Genomic DNA, 13,555 nt, shown 5'->3' on the forward strand with positions numbered 1-13,555 from the left:
ATTTTTCAATCAACGATAGACAGTCGACTAAAAAAAAAAACGTTTAAAAAAAAAAGAAATTGTCCCTTGCTGCAAAGATACGAAAGATCAAAAGTTCCCCAACATGAAATCACAACAAGAATAAACATTCGCTCTGATATTGGAAAAAAAAGAAATGTGGTAGGCAGAGAACAATCTCGACAATATTTAATATCATCAAAATTGTAGAAAACCTAAATTCATATGTGTGTTTCTAAATATACAAAACATTAACATCACATTTAAAATGAAAACGTTCTTTTCTTTTTGGTCCATGGAAAAACCTTTTAATGATGTGGCTCGCTGTATTTATGAGGGATTAAAGATGTGCTTCACCTTGTCAGAATTGAGGTAAAGTTCTGGTTTGCACCACATGCCCGGTGGACACGATCCATAAATTAACCTCATATTAAAAGCAAAGATATCTCTACTACTCTAGGTTCATGTAGGTCATAGTGGTGGAACACGCTCAGTAAAAACTTAAGAGTCACTGCGTTGGGATCAAACTCCTGGAATCTAAAGAGGGTGCAGTTTGTACCTGGGATAGTCAAATCTATTAAATCTCTATTTAATTAAAAAAAAAAAAAAGATTTTTAAGGCTTTTTATTCAATTTTAGTTTTATGTATTTCTATTTTTTATATTTCAGTTGTATCATTGTATGCTTCTTAAAGCACTGGGATTTGTCCTGAACGGTGCTATAAAAATAAACGGTCAATCAGCAATAGGAAGCAATAAATTAGCCCACTGACAGTGTGTTGTTGGTTTCTCGATCAATTTATTAAAGTTGCTTATTCATTTAGTGGTGTACGTTACCGAACTGAAGCGTAACGGAAATATAAACACTGTATATGCGAGCGCAATATGTACAGATGGAATGAGCCTACAATGGTCAAAATAAATGCAATACATCAAATATACATATTTCTCTTCATAACTTGGTGGTAACAATGAAACCTCCTCACAAAGTGCTATTTTCCAGATATGCATTATTGTAAATAGATCTTTTACAGGTGAGACGGAGCATGCCTCGGACTGAAGGTTAAGGAGATGCAACTAATAGCCACGAGCATTTTCTAGCAATAGTTAGAAGTCAGGGCAGGTGTAGCATTTCTAAAAATAGCTGGGGTGGGTTTTTTTTTTTCGTTTTATTTTTTTTTTGGCATTGTGTGCACATGACAGTCGGGTAGCTGAATGAAAACACTATCATACAGCATGTACAGCCGGGATATGGCCACATCAACATGCGATAACCCTTCTTCTCGTCATCTTCTCTCCATCATGATTGAAGGATCGACCTGTAAACACCTTGTGAAAAAAAACACAAAACACCACGAGCACTACAGTATTCATTCCAAATGGATTTGTCGCTCTATAGCCTATGTCAGCATCTTTTTTGTCTTGCCCTCCACTGGTTGACGAACACTGCAAGAAAAAAGGAGGCCATGTACCGCGGAGTGGCAGACGGGGTTAGAAAAAGTCACGGAAACGACTTTTGCGTCGCAGAGAATCTGTAACTTTTGGGTCTATAAACTGGCTAAAGGGAGCAACTACCCCTCCTGATGGAAGCAGCACAGTAATGAGCATTCGAAGACAGGAACATTAAAAAGATGCCGCTGGAGAAGCTCGATGATGCCATTCTCTCCGTCTCCTGTTGCTTTCAAACGCGTGGACGCCTTTTGAAACCTCCTGTGTGTGTGTGTGCGCGCGCGCCCGCGTGTGTGTGTGTGTCTGTGTGTGTGTTTGAGAGAGAGAGAGAGAGTGGGTGGGTTGATGCGCCACTGTGCCTTTGTCCATGTGACAGTGTAGGCAGTGGATGTCACATTCTGGATTCGGTTGCTAGTTGTTAGTCATAATCCACCACGAAGCTGAGGAAACACAGACAGAAAGACCGAGGTCACCTCGCACCAAAATACCCGGGGCATTCAACAACCATCAATCCCGTCCACAATCGTTGACCATTCAGGTTTTTTTTTTGAGTTCATTATCTGATTTTGGGAGTCGCTCCTTTCAAGCTGTGGCCGTGCCTCGCGAGCCTTTTATAAGGGAAGGCTGCAATTAAAAGCAAAGCGAGGCTCACATATACAAATCCCTTGCAAACATGTCAGATTCAAAGCAAATAATGATTGAAAATGTAAAAATAAATAAATAAATAAACGTTAGAATTAGCCTAGTGGACAGTTTTTTTTTTGTCGTTTTTTTTTCATCCAGTGGTAATCAAGGTAACCTTAAGGTTTAGTTTCCAGTTCTCTGAAGTCATTAATGAGAAAAATGTCCACTTTCAAAATAAAAACTTTATAGATTTTGTTTTTTAATCAATCTCTTAGACCAGATAACTCAAACTCAACCAGCACTGGGGGAAAGTGACTGGAGACCAAGTCCCAAAAAAATATATAGTCATTCATTTCTAAATGCAATTCAGTTGTTTTTAGTTATTTTAATGCGAATATTGTATAAGGATATGCAAATGTAAACAGTAAGTACATACGGCATGTCCTTCCCATCTAATTAAAACCTTTTCATGAATTAAAGTAACAAACTGGTTTACTCAATCAATTCGAATAGCAATTAGTGCAAATCTTTGCTTCATTTTTGTTTTTATACCACATCCACTTCCTTTTTCATTTTAGAATTTTCACAACAGGTGGTTATTCAACAGTAGAATGGAATAAAACACACGACTGAATAACCAAATTGCATTACACGTTTAGGTTTTTGATGAGGATTCTGTTTGGAAATGGAGTTTGAGACACTCGGTATATATATATATATATATATATATTCCATCAGTTGAAGGGGTTCAACTTTTAAACCCTCCACAGCACAGCATTGCCCTCAGGCAACCAAAGATTTTCTTGAACCCATAAATCTGATACATGACGTATTTTTATATGATCAAAATCAATCAAATTAGACCACCAAAATAGAAAATAAATGATCAAAGTGCAGTCCAGTGTGACGCATCAGAGCACATGACGTGAGAAAATGGTGAGATTATTTACACACTCATACAAACTCATGGAAACAAGAAACAACTTATTTTTGCGTTTCATCATAAATAAATACACTCATATCAAGGAATCAGACTGGAATTTGAAGTGTCTCAAGCCTGAAAATGATTGAATTCCATTAAAAAAAAAAAAAAAAAAAAGTGATTCATGCAGAAGAAAAGTCAGAAAACACTATCAATTTTTTTTTTTTTTTTTTTTTTTTCAGAAAGTCATTTTTGTCCTAAATGACCTCCATTGATGAATTTCTCAATCTGAAATGTGTATCGATCATCTAAATGTGCTGCCTTGTTTGTTTTTATTTAATGTGTTTTAGCTCCTGGCCATCACTGCCTCATCATTCCGTGTAAGAAATGTCAAACTTGCTTCAAAAAGCTAAAGATTCCTCAAATTGAAGTTATATGTGCTCTCTTCTGGTTTGACTTTAATTCTCCAATCAAATGCTTTTTCTATCATCTTCAATCTTCCGAGGCTTTTTTGGTACAACTACCCCCAGGAGTTAAAGATTCAAATCACAGCGACAAATCAAGCCGTTTGAGTGAGTGAGTGCAGAAGGACTGCAGGACCGGAATGAGCTTGAGTAAAAACTCAAAACATGACATTTTATTTCCCTCTTCAGAATCTGATCAACTTGCGAGTGACTGATTGGATAATCATCTTGTCTCTGGTTGAGTTCATTGATGCTCCAATGTTTCTCGCTTTACATTGTTGTTAAATCGATTTAACAACCAAACCACCAGGACATTTTGAGACAACGGTCCTCACACAGTCAAACGATGGCAGACCAAGAGGAAAAATATCCAAATGGACCAAAATTGCCTATAAAGATGTCTGAGGTATTTCAAACGGCGATCTGCTGGTGCAAAATCCCTCCTGGAGAAAATGAAACGAGTCCAGAAACTGTCAGCAGGGCAGAGAATAACAGCAGCGTCCTCCAGCTACACTTTATTTATCCTTCAGTGATTGATTTCAGCGTCGACCCCTTCCTGCTCTACTGATGTGCTCCTCATAATCCTTGCAGTGTGACCCCCCCCCCCCCCCAGAAGTCTCCAGACTGAGTCAAAACAAGGAAAGTAAGCTTCACATGCAGGTTTCACGTGAAAACATGCAAACATGCACCTAAAACCCTCTTATGAATTCGCCTATTTGCACGTCATTCTTGTTCTAAGTTGATCACTCGCACTTTGCTGGGACAATGGAATTTTTCATGACCATCACAATAATAATAATAATAATAATAATAATAATACATTTCATGTCATTGATGCGATTAATTCAAAATACTTTCAAATAGAAATATACTCCATATAAAATATGATAAATAATACATTAACACCTATAAGAAATATTTCTTAAAATCAGTATTTAACTTAAAAGAATAGACTGAAGCCTGAGCTTAGTTTCCAGGAGACGAAAGTCTCGTGAGATTTTTTTTCCATTAGATTTAAAAGAAAAGGCAGATTGTGCAAAGACCCACAGCCTCTTCTAATCTTTCCTTGATGATAATTTGCTCAGAGGTGTTTTTTTTTTTTTTAAACTTTCTAACTTTTGACTGCCATCCAATATCAAAATCCCACACTTAATTTACAGCGATGGTTTAATTCATGTCCGAGAATGTCGGCGTGCATACAGGGGAGTCACAGATGTGGAGGTAAACAACCAGGTACAGTATCCTAGCAACGGGCACAGCCCATGAATCCCACACAGCCAAATCACAACCGGCATCGGACGCCGAAAATGGCGGAAATATTAATTTATGACGCTGCTTTCGGAAGTACATCTCAGTGTGTCCTTGGCAACAAATTAACGAAACGTCAAGGTGGGAGAAGAGGAGCCGTGACTGCAGCCTGTGCAGGAGTGGCAGTGAGTCACACTACACTCGGTCATCCGTTAAGGAGTCGATGACGGGCTAAATAAGACGTGCGCGCGTTGTTTAGCATGCCTGGCATGCGTCACTTTGCAAAACAAGTATCCTATTTGACATTTCCCCACGCCTTTAACTCAAACAGAAACAGCTTTAACATGATGTCCTGTGATGTTTAGCCCTTCGCGTAACTCAAAGATTAACTCAGTTCTGTGTGATGTATCATAAAGTGTTTGTGTTTGTGTGTGTGTGTGTGTGTGTGTTAAACGTCATATATTTCCATATGTATTATATTCATCTGTTAAAAAAATTCAACAGATTGTACCACATATTTTTTGTGTATATATCTGTGTGCAGACTGTTAAATAATGTGCAATCAAAATTCAACAGACAAATGCAATTAGCATCCGAGTGTGAAACTTTGAGGCACGTCACGTCCTTCATCCGTCTCAGTCAGTGTGATTAAACAACACAGAATGCTGAGATTTTAAAAGCCTGTGGTGTTTAAACAATGTTTAGTCTTAATTTCCACTTGGGCGCCACATCGCAAAGTTCTGATCTGAGCTGCAACATTCATATACATGGTTCGCTGTGTGGTGCTTGTCGAAGAGCGCCGATGAAGCAACAGTAAACGCCGATAAAGATTCTTAAATTCCTGCAAATAAAAAAACACGAGATTCAAAAAATGCTATCTATTAATTTGAGGAGATGGAATTTTTGCAATTTTCTTATCAAAACATTACTTAAAAAGATTTTCCTGTCACAGGTTACAAAGCTCGTTTCTGTCTGAGTGACACAGCAATGATCATGATGAAAGGAGGTTTAAAAAGCACTGAAATATTACAGATCCCAGAGGCAGACAAGCGGACAGAAAACTAAGAGCCGCCCTATTTGCTCGAAAGAATTGGGGTCTAATGTGGAAACACTGTGGGAGGTTCTTACATGCCAGAATCTGGTCTCATGACTCATAACTGCACAGCAGTGACGCGATTAAAGATGTTTTGATGCCTGTGGTCCAATAAAATTCTGGATTTCTGGGTTCTTTTTTCAAGGACGTACAGAAGCTTCAACACGACGACAACCAAGCGAAGCATTAGAAACTGGGAAAACTGAACACGGTTCCCATTGTGTGTCTCTTTGTGGAACAGAGTATCATGGGTTCAGTACATGTCTGGATGAACTCACTCACACCCGGATACAAACCTGGGAGTAACATAGTAGATACAGTCTCCGCGTCCTCCAGCATGTCGATGACGCAGCGCTGGAAGTCTTTACTGCTGTTGGACTGAAGATAGCTGCAGAGACGAACGAGAAACGATGAAACGGAGAGAAACGGGTTAGAGGGGATCTGAGTTTTAACCTTCACCTGGGGTAGAAAGTAGTGAAAATATGCAATCAAGACAATGACCATTACATTATTACTATTTTTTACAAGAGTAAAGTGAGTATCGATCGTTGACATACCAGAGATGGTGTTTTTATTGCACAGAATAAATGAATAATATATGTATATTACACAACATGTATTGGATTTCAAAAGTGCAAGCCAATGATATAATAACTGAGAAAGAGAGAGAGATGCATAGCATTCATCTTGCAATGAAATATTTTCTTTTCAAGAAATGTTGGCACGTTCTTTATTACACGTTATTCGCTGTAGTTACTCCATTTTCAAAGGTTTTTCTTCACGTCACCTTAATAATCGAATAAGGTCGCATATACAGTATAACCTATGACATTATTGTTAACATGTTACTACAGTATCAAGTTATTATGATAAAATGGCTAAAATTACTACATCATTAGCAGGTTATTACATTATTGGCCAATATTACAAGAGCCATGTATTCTTATGATGTATATTTTGAAAGTGAAATAGTTCAAACTTTTTCATCACATTTTTTTTTATTTCACTTTTTGCCAAATATCAACACAGTTGAATAACATTATTAAGAAAATTTGCAAATGAAAGGCTATTTAAAAACTTGTACTGAATTCCTGTGTGTGTGTGTGTGTGTGTGTGTGTGTGTGTGTGTGTGTGTGTGTGTGTGTGTGTGTGTGTGTGTGTGTGTGTGTGTGTGTGTGTGTGTGTGTGTGTGTGTGTGTGTGTGTGTGTGTGTGTGTGAGTGTGCACAAAGTGAGGGATGAGCCATCTGTTCATTTTCACCAGTGGGGAACATTTCCATCAAAAAGTTAAGAGTGCCAAAAACTCTGCCAATTTATTACACACACACACACACACACACACACACACACACACACACACACACACACACACACACACACACACACACACACACACACACGCTTGGACTGACCTCATCCAGGAGATGCGGTCTTGCCAGAACTCATACATTATGTAACACGACTTTCCTGGGAGCTTCTGAACGGACACGCTGACAGCGGGATCGAGAGGAAGAGTTGAGAAGTCAAGAAGAGAGTACAAAGTGATCCAGAGTTTGCACTCAGCAAGGGTAAATTACAGGAAGAGGCAAAGGCGGGGTTCGTTTCATCAGGTAGGAGGAGTTAAGAAGTTAGAGAACTGTCAGAAAATAAATAAATAAGTCCACAGATTCTAGTATCCCTATCTAGCATCACTTTTGGCATAAGTGACAAATCAACACCGTAAAAGTTGCCACTGCGGGTGAGCCTGGCTCATCGTTTGAAAGACAGAAGACGGCGTCTGGAGAGGAGTGAAACACTCACTGCAGGTTGTCGGAGTGGGCCGAGGTGGCGTCCATGTAGCTCCTCAGGACTTTGCGGAAGTCGCCCAGATCGTCGTCAGTCACCGACATCTGCCTCTGAACCAGCAGGATGTTCTGTGGGCAGCACCACGAGAGACAGAGACGAAGCGAGATGACAACACAACCCTGCGTGAGCAGGCGCTTCTTCTTGTCCGTCTCTGATGTGAGAGCATTTTCAGATATTTAACCCGGTCGGTTCACTCCGACACATGGCTGAGCGTGAGGTTGATGAGGTTTGGCGTACATGCGTGTGACACCGAAGTCCTTTCTAAAAAAACTTGAATGCAATTTAAAAAGTAGATGATTCAATTCACTATCTACTTGGAAAAAAAATACTGTTTCTTGTAAAAGTAGTTTGTGCATCACTTTTAATTGTCTCTCTGTGGATGGAGTTGCTATGACACGTCAGCTGAGCCGTCAGCACTGAGTGGGTCCGACTGATTCACTCATTAAGTTCAGGCCGAGAGTCAAGCGGTGGCGTCAGATGGTGTTATTTTGGTTCATGTAACTCAGTCAGTGACGATATTTTTAAGTAAGTGCGAGCGCTCCCTTCTGCAAACCTGGGGATACAATTCTCAGCAGAGGCATAACACCTAATGGGCGAACGGTGACGATAAGAGACCACTAATCTGCGCTCATAAATGTAAAATAATGTCTATTAAAGGCAGAGATGGTCAACTTTTATCATGGTGAGAGGCATCTCAACTGGATGGCGTAAAAGTGCAGATTAATTTACTGATAAATGAGAATTGGAGCAGGTAATTTCACAAAAAGAGGTTGGATATTAAGCTTTTTGAATTAAAATCCATCTTAAAATGCATTAAATCTTACAATATCTAGGGGATAGTAAGACAGGATATTGGGTTCAAATAGACTGCGATCCTTGTGTGAACATTTCTGGAAACTATGGGTTTCACATTGTGCGACATTTGTTGAAACGTGACTTTTCTCTCCTCTGCAGCAAAAACATATTTCAAGTACTCTCTCTCTCTCTCTCTCTCTCTCTCTCTCTCTCTGCACTTCTGTACAATGCAAGCTCACCTTGATGTTGATGATAGACACATTTTTTTTTTTTTTTTACTTCTGTAATAATATATTACTGTGGCTTGTGACTCAATTTGCCCACAGGTATCAATCTTTCCTGTGACAACAAATTAAGAGCTTCATTCATGGCTCCGATAACAACGCCGCTGATCATTATCACTTATTATCACCTCGTTCGCATAAGGGCACTTGCAGGAAAAGAAAAAAATGCCCCAGAGCTCACTTGCATGCTGATAAGGACGAAATAGAAAGATACAAGCAGCGCCGCTCTATATTAACTCTGTTGCTATGCCAATGATTTGATCCGTCAGAGGAGTTGGACACGTAGTTCATAAAAGCAGCTGAGCGATATATTTTCTCTCACCTTTGAGCTCGTGACGACAAGCAGTCTGAAGCTCCCATGAAAACAAATTCAAACCTCAATTTGGCAAAGGGAGTATAATTTACTGATCCCCTTGGCGAAATTGCTCTAACCGACTTTATTCATAGTTAACCTGAACTGAACTGGTGAGAGTCAAGAGTCTCATAAAGTTCAACGCAGGAAACGTCTCATGATAAAGTCATCGAATTATTTAATTATTTAATAATTTAATAATTAGTCATACTGAACCAAGGGACAAAAGGCCTCTCACCATAATAACTGAGAAAATGGACATTATCGTGCACAACAGTGTGATATCAACGAATGTACGATTCTATCAGGAAAAACCCCCTCCCAGGATTTTGCGCAATCGAGAACACCCTTCTGCTATTTCATATTCATGAAGGCAAATGTGCTCAATCAATCGTTTCAATTAGTTTGCGCGTTTGTCGGACAACCGTCCTCAGTCCATCCAACGTCACATCTGCACCCGTGTTCATTGTGGCAAACTTCTTCCTGAATCAAGCCCATAAACTGTAATTGAAAAAAAATAAAAAAAATAAAAAAATTAAAAGGAAGTAACTGCCATTCCTAATGTGACCACTAGAGCGATATAGCGCAACAATCAGACCTGAACAGTAGATGGCAGAAAAACCTCCAACAATGCAGCTGAGAGGCTATTTAGCTCGTGGTAAAAAACAAAAAACAAAAACAGCAGTAGTATAAAAAATGAGATCAACCGTCCAGAATGCATTAATATATGTACTGTATGTATGTTGTTCTTCAATTAACATAAGTTTTACTGACACCCCTTCTCATTTACACTCGAGCAAAGAAGAAGAACACAATAGGAGCATCAATATGCATCTTTTAAATCTTTTTCCTGAGCTGCTCAACATGTTGAAATTGCTCCTAAACAAGGAGAATCCATTCTGTCCTGGTTCATATTGGATCCGACCCAAGGTGTGTTTGGTCCTCCGGAGCGCCACGTGCACAACCTGCACGTCTCAACAAATCATGACTGCAATGATTCAGCGTGGCACCTCGATAGAACCCAGGCTTGTCTCACAGACCCGAATCTGCCTCAACGTGTTGCTTCACTACGATTATGCATGCAGTCACAACTCAGCTTTTTTTTGTGTGTCGTTGTCTCATCTGTCAGTTTCTAGAATCCTCTCAATTCATTTGCTTTCAAAACACTGCAACAATTGGGGTTGACACACAACTTCTTTGAATTCAAAAGTCCCATTGTGTTATCTTCAAGAAAACAGCAAATGCAGGGGTCTTTTTGTTGTTGTTGTTTTTTTAATCTGAGATGTGTTTTTTTTACTGCAGTGGCAAATAAAAAATAAGAAAACAATCTGGAAAATAAAAACTATGTGTGAATGAGAATCCACATTCATGTATATTTAAAGTGAACCTGCGCTCATTATATGCAAAGCTCCTCTGGCCTCAAAAGAATCTTGACAATACCTCTTTACAGATGCATTCACGTGATTCTATATTTCAACGTACTCTTTCAAGTACAGGATTGGACATTATTATAATTAGCTCAATTGAACACAGACTGGGATGCTGTGCTCCGTCTATTGTTCTTCCCCACATCTATAACATCAGGCGTTACGTCATTACAGCTTTAATAAATAGTTTGATTAAATTGTCACCACAGTTACCCGTAACAACAGGCTGCACTCTCACCTGTCTGTGGGTGTTTCCACAGTATTTCTCCCCCTTGAGTGGATCACAAGCTATTTTTTTTTTTATATATATTTTTTTGTCCATGTGCGAGTGTGTCTAATGTGCTCACACCTATAACTGAACCATTTAACAAATGCCTCTCTTTTGTTTCGTCGAGGGCCGCGTGATCACGATTCATACCTTTGGTTCTATCATCTTGCTATTTTTATTGCTGAAATGAGGCACAATTAGAGTTCTTGTTGTGATGGGCGCATCTAAAATGAGGGACAAACAGAAAGTTTGAGCACTGCAAAGTCCTTTTATGGAAAAAAAGGTGAACAAAAGACTTTTCGGTGACATATTTTACAAAGTGGAACAGTTCAGAGCCACCTGTAGATGTTATGGAATCTCAATATGAATTTGTAATCAAAAGAAAATAATGCTCAAAAATGACCCAAAAAAATAAATAAAGCAAACAAATACAGTGACCTCTACGTGTATATATTGTTTGTCTCCAACATATACAAACATCCTTGACTGACGAAGATGTTTCATTTGTTTGTGACTACCTGCTGAAATGAGTCGATTTCCGGGCTGCGTCGCTGCCAGCTGTTGTGTGAAATATTGCCGCTGTGCTGATTTCACACGGAAAAGAAGTGTCGTGCGGTTTGACCTCCAGTGTTTGAGGAGAGGCCGTGTGGAAAAGAATAATTTAGTTCATGAATATACAAAAAAAAAAAAAGAAAAAGATTTTAAAAAAAAATCCTTTCTGGTGGACATTTCCTGTGTTATCGGAAATTTGTCATGAAGTTCCCACGTTGTTATGATGTTTTACATTTCAGTTTAAAATAAAAAAATGTGGATCAAGTATCCTCACTGGTCACAAGAGTAGAAATAGTAAATAATTACAGTTACATTTAATCAGAAAGAAGTGCGTGTGTGTGTGTGTGTGTGAGATGGAGAGAGAGAGAAAAACCAAATTGTATTTCCTAACTGGAAAGAAATCCCTGAATAGTTCAGAAATACCTTCTAAAACTTATTTTTTTTCCACTATCCTGCTATCTCATCTTAATCACCACAAGGTGCTATTGATGTGTTCTGACATTATTTACTTTATTTGGAAGAATGAGCGTCTGCCCCTGTGTGTCTCACCTCGTGTTTCCAATCAACCAATGATCTTCTCCCTCTGTGAGCGCCCATCGTTGTGTTCCACCTGCGTCTTCCCTTTCCCTGTTCATTTAAACTCCCCTCCCTCCGTTTGTCCTTGCCGGGGCGTCTTGTCTACTCGTCAACATGTCTCGCCTCTTGTCATCATGTCGCCCCTCTCGTCTCGTCGCCCCTGTGTCTCCTGCGTCTCCTCGTGTTTCAATAAACCTGGTTTTCACGGATCTTACCGAGTCTGCGTTTGGGCCCACCCTGCATAACCGTGACCCTTTCTCAATATCTTAGTCATTTTGAATGCAGTTTTATGTCATTTGACTCAATATTGTGGCTTTATGAGGAGTCTTTCACAACATTGATCATTGTCTCTATAGCTGCTCCACCCTCAGGGCTATTCGGAGCCCCTAGAAATATTAATGAGAGACTCGCGTGATTCGGTAATAAATTTGCAATCTCGCCATCAGCTCTGACTTACAGACTTGTATGTGCTGGCCAGTGTGTCCTCCTTGAGTGGCTCCAACTTAGGACTCTGGAACAAGAAGATAACAGTAATTAGAGAAAGATCCTGGCTTGGCTGCACATCGGGGTAGCAGAGATCAGGGAAGGTACTGGAAGAACCATAAATTACTGCAATTAAACCCTCGGAGCGAACTCGGATGAAAAAGAGAGGAATGAATGTCTGTATGGAGTTTAATAAGGCAAAGCCGGCCATACCTGTATCTAAGAGAAATAAGATAAAGCCTATTATTAATAAAAATAAAAATAAATATACCTGTTCTGCAGGTATAGATGTAATATCAGATTTAATTTCCCCCCCCCCCAATATCTATTTTGCAGTTTCCCTACAGAAAAATGAAGGTTACATCAATTCATTCTTTCATTCCCAAAGCTAGGCAACTGTGTTATTGCTGAATTATTAAAATAGGGGATTGGGGACAGAGTAACCACACTACATTGAGCAGGCGGAAAACATGTAATTGTTGTCGTTTTATCATCTCAACCTACAGAAGTGAAAATAAAGGTAATGTCATGTATTGTGCGATAAATGTAATAACAGAATGGGCTCTCGGTTTTAAAGGTTATAGTCCTTGCATGTGTGATTTTACTCTGGGAAACATAACCTTTGAGGCAGAAATCCCATTCTGTTGCATTTGTTCGGAGCGGGCGAATAGGAGCGAAATGGACAGAAGGTGTGTGTGATGGCGGCGGCGTCGAGGTGTGTGGCGAAGGATATTGCTTCTCAGAACAACATGCCAGTCATGAATTGCTTTGATACTGCGTTCTGAGTCCCTCCGAGCCGACAAAACAGCGGACTGGAGAGAGAAATAGGCTTTGTGAGGGGCTGAAAGGAGGAGGAAGAAATGGACATCAAAAGGTGGGAGTAACAGGAGTTAATAAAGAAAGGAGATGGAGCAGAAGAAGGGCGAGGAGAGCGTGAAATAGAGGCTCCGGGATGTGCTGCTGAGAACGGGTCACAGGATGAGACAAGACACAGGTGACTGTGCTTTGTGCGTGACATATACACAGATCTGCAAATGTCCATTTGGAAACTAATGTTGTTTTTTTTTTCATGATGCGATGCCGCTGTTGCTCTTTGGGACAATATTAGGTATTAAAATACCTTGCCCCCATACTGCTGACTGGCAGAACACACAAAAACATTCTTCACTGTTCGGCCTG

The 13,555-nt window shown here is 39.6% G+C and overlaps 1 protein-coding gene across 1 annotated transcript in view; it reads right to left on the bottom strand.

Annotated features, from left to right (window-relative positions):
- Nucleotides 1–779: 779 nt before the first annotated feature.
- Nucleotides 780–13,555, bottom strand: part of necab3 (N-terminal EF-hand calcium binding protein 3) — a 40,566-nt gene continuing 27,790 nt past the window's right edge. Inside the window, exons 9-13 of the mRNA XM_080462590.1 lie at nucleotides 12,351–12,404; nucleotides 7,595–7,707; nucleotides 7,207–7,284; nucleotides 6,092–6,183; nucleotides 780–1,884 (exon numbers count right to left, since the gene is read on the bottom strand). Of these exons, the coding sequence (XP_080318716.1) occupies nucleotides 1,856–1,884; nucleotides 6,092–6,183; nucleotides 7,207–7,284; nucleotides 7,595–7,707; nucleotides 12,351–12,404 (366 nt within the window). The 3' untranslated portion in view covers nucleotides 780–1,855. The remainder of the gene's footprint in view (nucleotides 1,885–6,091; nucleotides 6,184–7,206; nucleotides 7,285–7,594; nucleotides 7,708–12,350; nucleotides 12,405–13,555) is intronic.

Source organism: Lipophrys pholis, assembly GCF_963383615.2.
Source record: "Lipophrys pholis genome assembly, chromosome: 4".
Lineage (NCBI taxonomy): Eukaryota > Metazoa > Chordata > Actinopteri > Blenniiformes > Blenniidae > Lipophrys > Lipophrys pholis.